The 17,013-nt window shown below is 41.3% G+C and overlaps 1 protein-coding gene across 2 annotated transcripts in view; it reads left to right on the top strand.

Annotated features, from left to right (window-relative positions):
- The first annotated feature begins 614 nt into the window (after window positions 1–614).
- Window positions 615–17,013, top strand: part of CCDC92 (coiled-coil domain containing 92) — a 29,249-nt gene continuing 12,850 nt past the window's right edge. The window contains exons 1-2 of one of the 2 annotated variants that reach the window (XM_075898524.1): window positions 615–836; window positions 7,775–7,825. In XM_075898524.1, the coding sequence (XP_075754639.1) occupies window positions 685–836; window positions 7,775–7,825 (203 nt within the window). In that variant the 5' untranslated portion in view covers window positions 615–684. The remainder of the gene's footprint in view (window positions 837–7,774; window positions 7,826–17,013) is intronic. The other variant, XM_075898525.1, reaches the window with a different exon arrangement.

A 17,013-nucleotide genomic window follows, 5' to 3' on the forward strand; every position in this document is an offset into this window, starting at 1 on the left:
GGTGGGGCACAGGGGCGAGGCTGGCTCAGGGATTCCATCCTGCCCGGCCCTGTCCCCCTCCTATCTATTGTGTAGTTGCGTACTGCCTGGCTGGTGGACATGCTCACGCAGTGTCAGTGTGTCCAAGCAGGACGCAACTTCGTACTGCTACTCATGATAACAATAAAACGTACTTAATTAGAAAATACCGGACATTTATAAGTCTGGTATTTTCTCACTGTGTATCCCGGACAGAACCCTCAAATAGTGAAGCAAAATGCAGGACAATGTAGCACTCTAAAGACTAACAAGATGGTTTATTAGATGATGAGCTTCCGTGGGCCAGACCCACCAGACTAACAGGGCTGCATTTCTATCACTATTCCTCCACTACTGGACTGTCTGGCTCAAAACCTACACCTGGCAACCCCCGCCTGACTTCCCCCTCCAGCCCCTCTTGTGCCTCCCCAAGAGTGGCTTGATCCCCCAGGCCAGTCAGCTTCCGCCCCCTGCTCAGCCCCTGCCCATTCCCCCGCTGCCATCCCCCCTTCAGCACTGTGAACACAAGTAAGGGAAGGGTGAGGGCAACAGCCACCTCAGCGGGGACCGCGCATGTCCATTCCGAGCGCGCATGCTCAGTGCACCGGGTCAGCGGGAGCCGACAAAGCGGCCGCAGTAGCTGATTACAGCGGTGCTCTTGTTGCCATGGCAACGGGACTGCTGTCTCTGCAGCCGCACCTGGGCTCTGCGCCTGCGCCGCCCCCCCTCACTCCTGCCCTGCCCCCTCCCCGGGGAGCCGTCTGGCCGCCAGGCTCTGGCGTAGCCCCCGCCCGGCCCGGGGAGGCGACCCGCAGCGGGTAAGTCGCCGCGCGGGGGCTGGGGACGCTGGGCACGAGGGACCCTGGCGGGGACTTCGCCCCGGGAGCTGCAGCCTGCGGGGCGGGGGCCCGCACGGACAAGTGGGGGCGGGGTGTCCTGTCCCCCCCTCCCTGCACAGGTGGGGGCGGGGTGCCTCGTGTCCCCCTCCCTGCACAGGTGGGGGCGGGGTGCCTCGTGTCCCCCTCCCTGCACAGGTGGGGGCGGGGTGCCTCGTGTCCCCCTCCCTGCACAGGTGGGGGCGGGGTGCCTCGTGTCCCCCTCCCTGCACAGGTGGGGGCGGGGTGCCTCGTGTCCCCCTCCCTGCACAGGTGAGGGGTGGGGTGCCTCGTGTCCCCCTCCCTGCACAGGTGAGGGGTGGGGTGCCTCGTGTCCCCCTCCCTGCACAGGTGGGGGTGGGGTGTCCTGTGTCCCCCTCCCTGCACAGGTGAGGGGTGGGGTGCCTCGTGTCCTACCCCCCATGCTGAACAGGTGTGGTCGGGGTGTCTCGTGTCCCCCTCTCCCTGCACAGGTAGGGGCGGGATGCCTCGTGTCTTTCCCTCTGAATGCCTGCAGGGAGAGGTGGGGGAGCTGGAGTGTCTCGTGCCCCCTCTCCCTCTGATGGGCCAGCTGGGGGAGATGGGGTGTGTCATCTTCCCTTAAACATATACACAGTTCCTGGGGAGGGAGAGCCTGAGGCTGGGGACATGTAACCCCTTTCTCCACACATGCACAGGAGGAGGAGAGCAAGGGTATCTTTCCCTTTTTCAGGTGAGGACATTTTTCCTGCCCTGGTTGGGGTTGAGGTTGGGGTGAAAGTCAGACATCCCCTTACCACTCTCATTAGAGCAGCGGCTCTGAACCTGCAGACCCTTGGGCACTTACAGACCTTGAGTAAGGGGTCAGCAAAAGGTTGTTGTTACCATAGAACAGTGGCTTTCAACTAATGTTCCCAACATGTGGGGGGCTGAGCACTGTTTCAATTTACATAGGGTTCTTCCTCTGCATAAATGAAAAAAAGGTTCCCTCTGCCCACGCCCAGCAGAGAATGAAGCTAGGTGTACAGGGCAAAGACCATCTTCCCTATGAAGCTTCAGAATGGTAGCCAAGTTAGTCTGTAACAGGAAAAACTTAAAAAACAACAAATATTCTGATAGCACTTTAAAGATAAACAAAACATGTAGATCATGGGTTCTCAAATTGGGGGGCATGAAGAAACTCCAGAGGGGGTATGAGATGACCCAACCTCCCCCTCCCCCGCCCTGGTCAATTCTCCCCCCTAAGTTTCGCTGCTATTTTTGTTTTTCTGCTCTGGTCAGTTCCATTTTCCTCCCCCCCAATAAGTTTTGCTGCTGGAGGGAGGAGTGTGAGCATTTCTCAAAAATCAAAAGGGGGGCATGACGCCGAAAAGTTTGGGAACCACTGATGTAGATGGTATCATGAGCATTCATGGGCAAAACCCATCCTTTTGTACCTGTAGATGGAATTATGTACAACACTCTGGTCATCTGAAGAAGTGGGCTGTGCCCATGAACGCTCATGATATCATCTACATTTTTTGTTAGTCTTTAAAGTGCTACCATTTGTTGTTTTTTAAGTTTTTCTCTATGAAGGTGTCTGTCGGGGGACTGCAGTGTTGTAGCAAAAAGATTGCCTTCCCCTTTTGTGAGCCTTTACAACCCCTGCTTCAGTCTGCAGTGGAATAGGAGGCTGGCAGCAGGGGATTTATTCTGCTCCCCTGTTACTCCCTGGCTACCCCACTGACAGGCATTTGTTTAATTCTTTGTTCCTATTTAGAAAACAGATACATTTCAGTGGATTGACTGAATTCTTCCCTGGGAGGGGAGATGGCATGACTGCTTGTCTTACAATATAAGGTACACCACAGGGGTACCTAATAAAAGAAGGAACATGAAGGACAGTGTTGCCTTTGAGCTTTAGGGAAGTAACATTATTCTCCTCCTCTACTGTTGCAGTGAATCTATGGGGTGGATGAAGAAAGAAAAGATGGAAGGATTATATCAAGTGTGGGGTGGGGTAGGATCTTTATTCAAGTGAGGTGGTATTTCATTAAAGAGAGAGCCTGTCATTTGTGGAATTAGAAGCAAGAAGGGCAAAGCCCGCCTTTAGAAATGGAGTATCTTCCAGTCACCTCACTGCTGTGTGCTTATCTTGAAACCTAAAAACTAAGGTGGGCCAGTAGGGGTGGATGAGACTTTCCTGTTTGTATTTCACAGTAAATTATAATAATATGCTTTTTGAATGTATTATATTAAACTGTCAAAAGCAGAGGTAGGAATGATAAGATAGAAGGACAAGGGGCTTTGGCAGCCCTGAAGGTGGGAATGTAGGGTTCTCAACTGCATTGCAGGTGCATACGAAGTATGCCAGAGACTTTGTTTGTGTGGGTACAGTAGTAATTATCTCTCAATATTTTTAAAATTCAATGTGCATATTGCTAGTTAGCTAGTAAATGTAATTCTTTAGGGTTGGTACAGTTGCATGACTGAACTAATAAGACAGAATTATGATCTTTTCTAAGTTAAATATAGATTAACATGTATTCATTCATAAAACTATATATTTTTACATATTTCCAGGTTCATTTGACTATTTAAGACTATTGATAAACTGGAACCGCTAATGAAATGACAACAATAAAGATATCTAAACATTCAATCCCTTTTATGTTATCTGTTCTGATGAATATTCAAGTTGCATGTCGACTCATGCATCATCGATGATGTTTCATTGTTTCAGAAGGCATTATGTGCTTAAAGAATATATAAAATGAATAATTTGGACAAATTAGTGCATAACTGCTGTAGCCTATTACTAAGTTTACTGCATAATACATGTTAAAACAATGTTGCAGGAAGAACTGTGATAGCCAAGCTAAATACAAGGTTTGTAATAATTGGGTTGAAAATTAAATATTATTTATTTACTATTTTAAACGTGATTCTTATGTGTCACAAATTGAATTTCAGATTTTAAAATTGTTATCCTTTTTAACAGCAGTTTTAAAATGATAAAATTGCATTTTTTTTCTTTGGCTTAATTTGTAAAATTAAAAACTCTTTTCAGTGTGGCTCATTATTAAAATCTAAAAGCCTCTTGAGAGTTACAGTCTCTCTTCTTTCTGAGGGGTCATCAGTGGCCAGAAAGAAAACTTTCCTTAAGTGTTTTTTCTATAAGGAATGTATTTTTTTGAAGATTATGCTCAGTTTAGTAGAAGGATTAGGATTGCAGGTGGAATAAACTAGGTTGCAAGGTTTGTTGTTGGTATCATATTTAGCCTGATGTTTCTTTTGTTTGAGTACTAAGATAACTTAGTCAAAGGAATATTTAAAAACAAATGTAAAATAGTATCTAGGGATTATTTGTATAGTATTAGGATCTCCAGTGCATACTTTGCATGTATGTAAGTGCACAAATATAAAAGAAAGCATCTTTCTCCTTGAAGTCTTGCAGCTATCATCTCATTATTTTTAATAGTAAAATATTCTAAATGACTAATTTTAGAAGCAAGCTGGTCTTGTTTATTTGACCACACTGCATATAACTGTGATCTTTCATATTCCTGAATTACTATTTTTATAATATTTTGAAATCTTTTGTGCCACCAGCTAACAAAAGTAACGGATCAGTTTGTCAGTAACTAATAATAGCATTTTTTGAAGTATTGTAAGATCAGTGATGCAATGAACTTAATTGTAATATTGGATGCATTATAGAAATATTTAGGCATATACTGGCCAGAAAACAGTGTGTGTAGCTTTTTTCTGTCCCACAGTCTTTGTCTGTTCTACCTTTCTTAATGCTAAAAGGGGTTGAAGAGTCTTAAGAAAAAAAAGGAAGACCTAATAAGGGAAGAAGAGAGGTTTTGTAAGATGGTGGTACTAAGTGACTCTTATTTGAGGTCTGTCTCTTTCTGCAGGCTTGTTCATGTCTGTTTACTGTAGTGCACAGTAAAACCATGCATTTGTTTCACAGCAATACCCTAATTGTATCCACAGACAGAAAAACACCTATGCATACCTTTTGTAGATTCTGCTTTAAGGGGTGAGACTATTTTACAATAAACTAATTGCACAAGCTAACTTTATACTGAATATTGTACAATAAACCTAGTTTTACAGCAGCTCTTGGCATACCACTTGAAATAATTGTGCTGTATGAGGCAGCATAGGAGCCTGGAAGTGCTACCAGACCTTTTTTTTTTTTTTTTTCTGTAATAGACTAACTTGGCTATCCCCTGAAGCTCCTAAACAGAATAGGTTGCCTATTGTTTGCAGAAGAAATCTTATTACAATTATATAACTAGAACTTGTTGATTCCTTTTGCATGAACAATATGCCAAAATAAAACTTATGGAACATTCCCTGGCCCATTTTTATTTTAATGCTGTATTTTTATATTTTTGTTTTAATGTTAGATAAGTCAGTGAATTTCCATGCTTCTGAATTTCTTTGTTTCCATTTGCAAGTCAGTGTTTGTCTTTCTAATGAACTTGTAGCTGATTACAAGATCTATTACATTTATTAGACAATATTTAAACTTTTTCTCTATCTGCAAGAGGATGTAGAGCAGTACCCACAGCTCTTTCTGTATTTCTCAGAATCTTTGTGGCCCTTGCCTGCAGAGATTACTTTGTGTTGTACAGGCAGTCCCCGGGTTACATGGATCCCTACTTACAAACGGGGTGAGGCAACCCCGCACTAGCTGCTTCCCCCCAGCAGACCAGGGAGACGCGAAGCTAGCGCTCCCCCCCTCCCCCCCGCAGACCAGGGAGATGCGGAGTGGCTTTTCTCAGCAGACACCTCAGCTTGAGAATAAAGGACTGAGGGAAGTGAGGTGTGGGAGAATAAAACTGAGCTCTGGAGAAATGTTTGGCTAGAGTTTCCCCTACAATATGTATCAGTTCCAACTTACATACAAATTCAACTTAAGAACAAACCTACAGTCCCTATCTTGTACGTAACCCGGGGACTGCCTGTATTTGTAATGTGTCTCAGCTAGTTGGAGAAGTCAGCTAAAAAGTTTGAGCATTCTGAACATAGAATAAACACTTGGGAACTACTGTAATTAAATACATTTTTCTCCTTCATTTGAATATGTTCATGAAGCAACAATATCAGAAAATATTGCAAATACATTTCTCTTCTTATATTTTGGGGACAGACTTCCATTCAGTGAGTTCATTGTAAAACTCATAGACTACTGAAGTCAGAATCAGGCTGTTAAAATGCTACATTAATATTAGAGCACTGAGAGTCCTAAGATCCTGAAGATTGGTTCAAAATGCACAATATTTATAATGTTGTTGAAAATTCAGGCCTTTGCAATAAAACATATTTGGCTTAGAACTATGACAGACATTCCATAAACTTGTTTTCAAATTAACCTTTTATTTTTTAAATATCCTGTTTATTGTCTGTTTTCTGTTCAAAACTCTTATCAGCTGCTTGCTGGCATTGAGTATGGCAGTTTTCCTGTGGAAATCTGTGAATTTTTTTTGCATGTACTTGAAACCCTACAAATGTAGTGCCTTCTCTTGATGTCTTAATTATTGGAAAGAAAAACTCCATTTTGGGAGAGGGGGTTGAATGTAAGCCCAGAAAAGTTAAAAACAGAATATGTTGTTTACAATCACTATTGAAGGTTTGGTTCAAATCATCCATCCCCTATTATTTATCTAGTCTGCGTAATTTAGGTTTATACAATAACAGGGTGTAGTATTAAGACATCTGTGAGTGTTTGCTTTCTCTTCTGTAAAAAACAAAACAAAACTTAGCATTCGTATTCTGTTCATTACTTTTTTTTCCCCCAAATAATACAATCATGATTTGTCATATGGACCTTTTTTAATCCTATTTTGAGCTAAGGGAAGAAAACTTTAAACATGTTTGTAGTTCTAAGACATTATTTTAAAACAATAGAGCATACATTTATGTAACAGTATAACGGGAGGCAGATGTATAGATAGTGAAATTTTGCTTTTGTAAAACAAAAAATACCATTAAATATGTTAGAGGGCTCACTGCCTGCAAGTTATAACAATTGACTATAGTTATGGAATTGTAGTTAGTTGTGTTCTTATTTTGGATGTGCAGATGCCTATTTTGTAAATGGATTTTCCTGGAAAGATGATTCTTTGTGGTGAAAGACTTCAAAAGCTTCAGAGGGGTAGCCAAGTTAGACTGTAACAGGAAAAACTTTAAAAAAAAACAAATAGTCTGGTAGCACTTTAAAGACTAACAAAATATGTAGCTGGTATCATGAGCTTTCGTGGGCACAGCCCACTTCTTTAGATGACCGAAGTGGTCATCTGAAAGACTTCAGCTTGCATTGCCCAGGTATGTTTTACATACATACTATATATTTTAAGATTCATACATTGCTACTTAGAGTAAATTGTTGATCACTGTTTGCAGATAAAATGGGTAGAGGCATTTGGGCTTGTAATTATATTGAATAGGCAAATAGCTCCAGATCATTCATATATGGGAAGAGAGTCCTTTTCCTATAAAAACTAAACCAAAATCCATGGAAATTAAATTAAAAGAACTAGAGTTAATGAAACATTAAAGTTGAAAAGTCAAGCATTCAGAATCAAGGTATTAAAAAATGATGGCAAATCCTTTTCTCTGAATCTCGTCTGGGATTCCCATAATACTGAGAATATAAACTCTTTCTTTAAATATTAATAACATGAAAATATTGGATGAGAGTTCATGAGGGATTACTGAACACTTGAAAAATCCATGAGGTTTGGTTTCCCTATTTTTAGTATCCTGTTTCTAATTTAAACACTATTATAGTTCAATATTTATGTACAGAATACACGACTCACCAAATATATCCTTGGAAAAATTCTTTGTCTTATAAATAATTTAGGACATGTTTCTGCTTTTGAATTTTTACTTCTGTTTTCAAGGACCAGTGTCTGCCTGCCTTGTAATCTGCTACAAAAGGTTAACAAGTTCAGGTACATTTATTAAGTGATATTAGAACTGTTTACTTACCTAGAAGAGGATGGAACTTTTCTTTCTTTTTTTACTGACTATGGAATTGTCTTGGAGTGAGAATAACATACGGTAACTAGTTGTAATATTGCATCAGTGTTCACAAATATAACTATATCCAAAGCAGAAAGCAGAGCCCAGCCTTGTGCTATGTCTTTCCCATAGTCCTAATGGAAATAACATTAAGTAATAAATTTCTATCTGCTCTCAAAATGGAGGAGAAAGATGAAATGATGCTCTCAAGATGCGGCCCTGCTACTGACAAAAGGAAGAGAACTCAAATTTGTACAAAAAACTAATTGAAATGTTAACATTTTTGGTTAAATTATTCTTAATTGCTCATAAAAGATTGAAAAGGAAATAAATTCCATAAGGGATTAAACATTCTACAATTGTTAATCAGAAAGGTTACTGATATTTTTCTCCAAAATGAGTCTGTGTTTTAATACTTTGAAATGAAAACTTCACAGTTCTGTTGCTGAAGTTGACTTTCTTTATTTTTGACCAGCTCTGTGCAAGGCACTGAGATCCCATAGTAATGGACATGGTATAAATACCTATGTCGATAGTGCCAGAGATAGGTCACAGACTTCTCATATTGTGCAGAATCATTTACGAATGATGGTATTATCTGATACCATCTGTGAATCACTCCAGTGCTGGTGATCTTTCTATGTAAATGCCACAATATTTCTCTGACCTACTAGAAGCTTGCATGAGTATGTTCTGATTTAATTGTGACGTCTAAGAAATTTGTGTAGTCTCAGAGGTGAGAAAGGTTCTATAATCTCTATGTAAATCATTCTTGCCAATATTTATGATTTTAAGGTAGATTGTGTCAAATTTACAAGAAGATAATGAGGTATAAGTAAAGAGTACAATGTGGCTCATGTTCACAAACATGTATAAATTTTAAATTGTCACTGTCAAGACTGTGTTTCCTTTTAACTGATCTTCCTGTTACTGTGCTGGGGATGATACATGTGTCTTTTTGGAAAATAGCAGGGGAAAATTGCCTTGTAAAATTAACCAGAATAAAAATTAGAAATGATTTCTTAACAAATATAGTAATGTATTCTTATTCTGGGGGGAGGATAAAATAAGTTAATTTTATCTTTCATTTTCAGAGACTATAATTATGTTTGAAATATAAAATAAGGCTTAGAAAAATGTGAGGGCAATGATGCATGAATCATTGGTGTAAAGAGGTGGCAATTTATGAAGATTTGTATATCTGTAGCATGAGAGATGTTAGCTTAATAGTAAGCATACAATATGTTCCATAGCAACCAGCGAGGGAAAATACTGTCAGAAGGAACTTGTGTTGTCTTGATATATAGTCAAGGCTTCTACGCATTGATTTTTAATTAAAAGAGAAACCTGTGCATGTCTATCATATTTATCCTTTAAGTTGCATGTTTTTCCAATAACATGAAAGATCTGTTTGACAAGCATTTTGGTCATTTTTGAAACCAAGGCTGACTAGAAAGGAATTTAAGATTATACCTTGTGCTCCTGCATTCTTTAGATAACTTCCTGAAATTGATTTGCTGCAATGCATAAGAAAATATTCTTGTAGCTTGTGCTATGTTTTGATCGAGGAAGGAATTGTCTGCATAAACAATGTATTCCAGCATAAGATCTGAATGCGGGTCTGGAAGATGCTCAAGTGATTGGTATGTCTGGCAATAGATGGATTGGTGCCATCTGGAAAGAGATGATCTTGTTTAACTGATCTCCATCAGTGAAAAATAAAACTTTTATAAAAATGGAAGTGGGTTTAGCCCACGAAAGCTAATTATACTATTTACAGTAATTCCTCATTTAACACTATACAGTGTTTTTGAAAATGTTCATGCTAAGCGAAAATGTGTTATGCTGGTCAATTTTCCCATTAAAAATAATGGGAAATGTGGGGGTTGCTTTTCAGGTGATGGTGCCAAAGTCAATTATTTGTTGGTGCTGGGTCGTCAACGTCAACATTAGATATCTAACACAAGATATCTAGCAACACAAGTCGCCGCAGCTTGTTAAAACACAAAGATGAACACATGAGTGAGCGGAGGAGTGTTGTGACCACGTGAATTCATCTGCTCATGCGTATTACTACTGTTTTCACCAGCTTATACTGCTGCATGAAGTAGTCTACTACTTGATTATTTTTGTGTTATTTCGGGGATGGTCGGGTTATTTGAAAAATGGTCCCTAAAAAAAATTGCGCTATTGCGAAAACGTGTTAAGCGGGCATGTGTTAAACAAGTAATTACTGTATGTTTGTTAGTCTCTAAGGTGCCACAGGACTGCTTGTTTTTGTTTTTTAAAGTTGTTTTTAAAGTTACAACTACCCCTCTGAGACTTATAAACAGGGCTCGCTAAGCTGTGGCGAGCCCCGCTCGCCAGCCGTGCTGTCTGGCGATCTGTGCATGCACAGATCGAACAAACCCGGCTCAGGTTGTAATCTACTCGCCATGGGAGAGTAGATTACATAGGGTACGTCTAGACTACATGCCTCTGGCGACAGAGGCATGTAGATTAGGCTACCCAGCATTGGAAAATGAAGTGGCGATTTAAATAATCGCCGCTTCATTTAAATTTACATGGCTGCCGCGCTGAGCCGATCAGCTGTTTGTCAGCTCAGCGCAGTAGTCTGGACGCTCTGCGGTCGACATCAAAGGCATTTGATGACCTCCCAGGTATGCCTCCTGGGATGAGGTTTACCTGGGAGGTCAACAAATGCCTTTGATGTCAACCGCAGAGCGTCCAGACTACCACGCTGAGCCGACAAATAGCTGATTGGCTCAGCGCGGCAGCCATTTAAATTTAAATGAAGCGGCGATTATTTAAATCGCCGCTTCATTTTCCTATGCCGGGTAGCCTAATCTACATGTCTCTGTTACCAGAGGCATGTAGTCTATACATACCCTTAGTTTGTCGAGCCTTGCTTATAAAAATGGCTAGGTAGCTTTATTTCAGAAATGTCTTGATATGCTGTTCCTCCTAGATTCTAAATCACCTACTCTCTATTCTTATCTTATTATGTGAGTTTTATATGAAAGCATTCCATCTTGTCTGCGGGAGCCTGATATGCAGCCAGAAAAGGCTTCTGGCTGCCTCAGATATTTTGAACTATATCCAAACACTTGAGATCAGAAGGGGCCCTTCTTTCAATCTTGCCTATCATTTGTGAAGCAAAACAGGGCTTTAAAAGTGTTAGATGCTAAACATGAATGTTTGGCCATCTTACTTTTGTCAATTCTTTCAGTTCAATTCATTTTATTTTTTGTGTTAAGAATCTTTTTTTAAAAGAAAAAATAATCTGTAGGATTGAGACAGAGCTACCAGGAAGCTTTCCCCCCCCCGCCCCCCCCCCCCCCCCCCCCAGTGTGCTATGTTAGATTGGACTTTGCTCAAGAGCTGCTGAGTATGTCTGCTTTTGACTTATATCAAGATTTCATCTTGCATAATATAGTTCATTTTGGCAGGTTACACATTGCCATCCATGTTAAAACATTCACTTCTTGGGGTGGATAGAAGAATTTTTACCTTTATTTTAATGCTGGAAAGTAAGAGCAGCCTTTGATTGTTATATAAACAAATCTATTTGCATGTTGCATTTGGTGCACTTGAAGGAACATTGTTTGATTAAATTCATCTGTTACTCTGTCTCTATGTTAAAGAAATTGGAACTCTGTGCATGTCCATAAATCTTTATGGGCAAGTTAGTGATTTGATCTTGCATTTTATTATATTTATGTATTTTTCTGTTTGGTCTCCATTGAGGCCACCATCTTTGTCTACAATCTCATGATTTTCCAGTAAACTCTGTATGTTTGTCTAGATAAAGGAACTAGCACAACAGTGCCAGCATGCTCATTGTGCCAATGCCAGTGTGAAAACTACAAGGGCATATCTACTCTGTAAGTGGGAGCAAGCCTCCTAGCCTGGATAGACATGGTTAGCATTATTAAAAATAGCAGTGTGACTATTGCAGCTCTGGTACAGCTCAGATCCAGGGGATTGCATGAGCTTGAGAATCCATATCTAAGCTGTATCACCCACGTAGCTATTTTTAGTAGGTTAGCTTGAACTGAACTAGCATAAATCTGTCTATTCAGACTAGACGTTCACTCCCATCTGAAGGGTAGATGTACCTTAAATAACTAGTACTAGTCATGCTTATTGTTTGTAATTGGCAGAGCTTGATTTGTAAATACCTTTAATTATCATCACTTCTTCAATATCTGGAAAGATTGAAAGAGTTTTTTCTGTAAATATTGAAAAACTAAATATTTTATGCTACCCTATAGCTTTAGTTCTCTTTTGACTGATGGGTTTCAATGTAGAATACAGCCAGGGGCTCAGTTGCCTTCCTCATGCAAGTTGTCATGCTGACTTCAGTAGTACAGGTTGAACCTCTATTAACTGGAACTCTGATCCGGCAACTTTTGTATCAGGCACAGATGTTGCAGGACCAGTGAGTCCTGGTGAAGGGCTGGTGGCTAGGAAAGCCCAGCACATGGCAGTGGTGCTGCCCGACAGGGCCAGGAAGCCGGATGTGCGGTGGTGGGGCAAGCAGCTGGGGGAGAGCTGGCCTTCACCAGTAGCAAAGCCAGTGCAGGGAGGAGCTTGTGGCAGTGGGGAACAGAAAGACCTCCCCTGGTCCTGCAAAATCCCTCATCCAGGATCAGTCAGGACCCAAGGGTGTAGACCAACGAGGTCCAACCAGTACTATTTATATGCATAAGAGTTGAAGGTCTGGGTCCTTAAATAGCTCAAATGGTCATCTTTAGATTCTCCCACCTTCTGTCTGGTAAGAAACATTCTCTTTCCTGTTTCTTCAAACCAGACTCACTCTTGATGGCAGTTGGCTCATTCTCTTTAGTTGGGAAGGCAGAAAGTAACTTACTTCAATACTACCCCAAAGCCACAAGAAAACATGAGGTTATAGGGCTTACTCCTTTGGAAGCTGGAGTCAGTCAGAGCTGTGCCTCAGTAAGGATTTCAGGATTGAGTTTATAAAAGTTACCACTATCCTCCTGCTTGAAAAAAATCTCAAATTCTTATAATAGTAGTTCTTGAGTCCAATACTCACTTCATTTTACGAGCCCCTGAAAGCTCATTAAACCATCTACATGTTTTGTTAGTCTTTAAGGTACTACTAGACCAGTGGTCCCCAACCTTTTCAGGTTGGCGGGCGCCAGGGGGCGTGGCCGTTCGCCCACCGGGCGCCAGGGTTGCGGGGACACTTGCCCGCCCGGGGGCGGCCCCCCCCAGCTGCATGCCCGGGGGTAGGGCCCCCCCATAGCCACGGGGCCGGGGCCGGCCCCCCCCCATATCCGCGCGCCCGGGAAAGGTACCCCCTGGCAAGCGCCGCGCGCCCGGGGCCGGCGCCCCCCCGTAAGCGCCGCGGACCCAAGGCCGGGGCCAGGGCCAGGGCACGCGCGGCGCCCCTGGGGGCGGGGCCAAGGCCGGTGCCGGAGCTGGCAAGGGTACGCGCGGCGCCCCCGGGGCTGGGACTGGGACCGGCCATGTGCCCGGGGCTGGCACCTGCCAGCCCAGATTGCTCCGCGGGCGGATGTAAAGAGCCCGGCGGGCGCCATGGCGCCCGCGGGCACCGGGTTGGGGACCACGGTACTAGACTACTTGTTGTTTTTTAAGTTTTTCCTGTTACAGACTAACTCGGCTACCCACTGAAGCTTTCTTAGTCCCTTAGGTCATGGTGCATCAACTAACCTGAATTTGTTAAAACATATCTGGAGACAAGTCACATGGAAGGACATCACTTGCACTTATAAAGTGCATATAAATTCTAATGTGAATCCATGTAAATGCATTCATGAGTAGCGCCGGCTTAATGAATGTAAAGCAACAAGATGAAAAACTGTTCTTAACTACAATTCAGATTGTGTTTACTTTTACAACAGACTGGTTTTTTTGGGGGGTGGAAGGTGTTGCAATTTTGAGTTTTTTGTAGGGTGTTTTATTTTTTTACACTAAGTAATAGGAATAATTCAGATTTGACCCTTGTTTTATCAGTGAATCTCAATAACTTCTAAACCCATTTTAAAAAAGTATTACATTAACTGTTCAGATGTAGTTTGCCTTCAAGTCCCTAGCTGTTATTTTTTATGATTGTAAGACTCAGTCTCCTTTTGCTATGTGTAAGACCCACAAACTGACCATACATGGAAACAGTGACACTTACTATAGGTTGAACCTCTAATCCAGAACCCTCAGGACTTATCTGGTGCTGAACCAGAAAATTTGCCGAACCACAGGAGGTTAATAGTGTCTAGCAACATTACTAACATGTCCACTGCTTATTGAACTTTTAGAAGACAGGGGTAAATTAGAGCTACATAACAGTACAGAACTCTTGAGAGCCAGGACTGATTGTAACAGCAGCAGGGGGTGGAGTGGAGTGGGGTGGGGCAGGAACCTTCAGACAAAGTGTAATTTTTAAGTTAACCATGTCCCTGTAAGCCTTCTGAATTAATTATAAAAAAGTATTATTCCAAATCATAAAGTTTGTTCATGAACTGGCTGTGTTACAATGAGTTCCCATTGTTGATGTATGTGTTTTTAGCACACTGCCACTGTTTTTAATTGTACATCATCTAGTTCTCTCTTCACCCATACATCTCAACTAAGGATGTAAAAGCCCATTTAATTGGTTAACTGGTTAAATGTGATGCTTAACTTGTTAACCAATTAAAGGAGAGCCATGTCTGCTGCAGGCCAGCAGAGCTGATCCATCTCCCCCCACCCACCGCAGTTAACCAGAACTAGTGAGCATCATTCATTAATCTCACGTGTTTCAAAATGAGATGTACAGTATGGGATGGCCTTTCAATGGTTATGCTGTTCACTCCAAAGGAGATAGCATGGCTGGTAGAATTTTAAAATCTGTTGAATGAATATCATTGAGTTCTTGTGAAAACAAAGCAATATCTTCTTTTTTCTATTCACCTGCAGGAGAGGTGAAACAAAAGTTCTATCAAAGTGTGCAAAAATTATTTAAAAAATTGCATTGATGCACTCAGAAAAACTCAATACAGTAGTTTGTACATATGTTCTCAGCTACCAGACTTGCATTCACCAGACACTGAAGCATCCTCCCAACCAATCCCGCACATAAGGGAGGGCCATGCACTGTCCTTTTTAGTGGCTTTTGCTCTACTCTCCAAAGGGTGTGGTCAAGGAGATAAAGTTCTGCTGTCCGTTATAACATTGTAAAATGGGAATAACTGCACTGAATACTCAGAATCTCGTCCAGAATATTTAACCATGCAATACCTAATCTCATTAAGGTAAATTTTACTTAATCTTTTTGTTTCAATACTATTTGTAGTTCTTTGGCTAATGCCTGATCAAAAGCAGAGTGACGATGAAGGTGAAGGAGCACTCTTTGTGTATTAGTCACAGTGCTCTTAGTAGGGGACAGTTGTTCAGTTCTTTTCTATTGACTGTGGGCGAACTCCTCATTAAAAGTATTAGTGACCACATTATCCTATTCAATAATACCTTTAGTGCAGTAAATAATTTCCAGATCACAAACATTCCCGGGCAATGCAAAGAACAAAACCTTATTGAGCTAGGATAAGAAGCTAAGTATAAAGAACAAGCTATGTATGCAGCATGAAGAATGAGCTGCTTCAAAGGCATCAAATAGAAATGTTGATTGTTTCTAAACATAGTGTGCTTTGTCTCTCGTTCTTTTCTGAATCTTTATTCAGTCTGCACTCTTGTGGGGTATCAGGCCTTGACCTTTCAAACCTCTTCCCGCTGTTCCCCATTTAATTCCATGCTTGTGATACTCTTGAAGTGTAGGAAATGTTCAATATATTCTTAGTTTGTGATCATCTTGATCTGGAAAATTTAGCCCAACCACAGGCTAAGTGAATTAGTAATAGAGGTCCACGCTGTTAAATAGCCATGTTTATTCAGGTTTATCCACTCATTTATTTGTCGTTTGGAACATCAGCTTCAGAATCTTTGGAATTATCATCTATAACAACCACTTCAAGTCAAGTTTGCATCCTGTTCAGTTACTGTGTGCCTAGCAGTTCAAAATAATTTGCTGTCAACCCAGGAAAATAATAATTTATACTATTTATTTAACTGGCTTCCACTTGATAGTTGAAGTGAAGATTTTTTTTATTCTTTTCCCTGACGAGTAAATGTGAACAACTTTCTTCCTATATCACAAGATGGATAGTGCATTAGCTAACAGATCTCTAACTAAAAACATATTGCAGAATTAGAGCCAGATGAATGATTAATCAACCAGTGTCTGAGAAGCTGTCAGTGGTCTGATTTTTTTTTTTCCATTTCTTCTCCTCATCAACCTCTTGGTCTAGGACAGGAGTTTGCGAACTTCTTTGAACCGCAACCTCTTTATGCTTCAGCCTTTGCCCTTGGCAGTGGGGCTTAGGGTTCAGCCCTGAATCCCAGCAAGTCTAAGCTTGTGCTGGTATCACAACCCTCTTTGGGGTCCTGACCCACAGTTTGAGAACTGCTGCTCTAGGAAAAGTCATCTAGATTAGGGTACAGTGATATTTCTACACTGCAAAGGGCAGGTAGCTATTATATCAATACAGTGACTCTGTCTTCCAAAGACATAAAGTTCCCTCTTATTTATAGAGAGTGATATTTTCCCACATTTAGAAAAAAATGCAGTTTCTTTTCCAGAGACCGTATGGGGTTGTTTCAATCGGTCTTGGAAGAAGGTATGACTGAGCGTAGCAATACAAGGTGCCCACACACCCATGGAAGGAGAAAACTGCTTATCTGAGAGGGGCTGGTAGCTCAGAAACTTTTGTGCATTAAATTCCATTGTATTAGAGGGGTAGCCGTGTTAGTCTGAATCTGCAAAAGCGGCGAGGAGTCCTGTGGCACCTTATAGACTAACTGAAGTGTTGGAGCATAAGCTTTCGTGGGCAAAGACCCACTTTGTCAGATGCATGCATAAATTCCATTGATTTCCCTGATTAACTTCTTGTGCTGGGTCCATATTGTCAATTTCTGATGTCATATTTCCTGCTAGGCTCATAAAACTAATCTGTTTTATTTTTTCCTTCTGAGATTAAATAATCCCAATGTGATCCTTAAAACCTAAGGGAGTTAGATGAAAAAAATAACTCTGGTGTGT

The sequence above is a fragment of the Pelodiscus sinensis genome, chromosome 15 (genome assembly GCF_049634645.1).
Source record: "Pelodiscus sinensis isolate JC-2024 chromosome 15, ASM4963464v1, whole genome shotgun sequence".
In the NCBI taxonomy this organism is placed as follows: Eukaryota; Metazoa; Chordata; order Testudines; family Trionychidae; genus Pelodiscus; species Pelodiscus sinensis.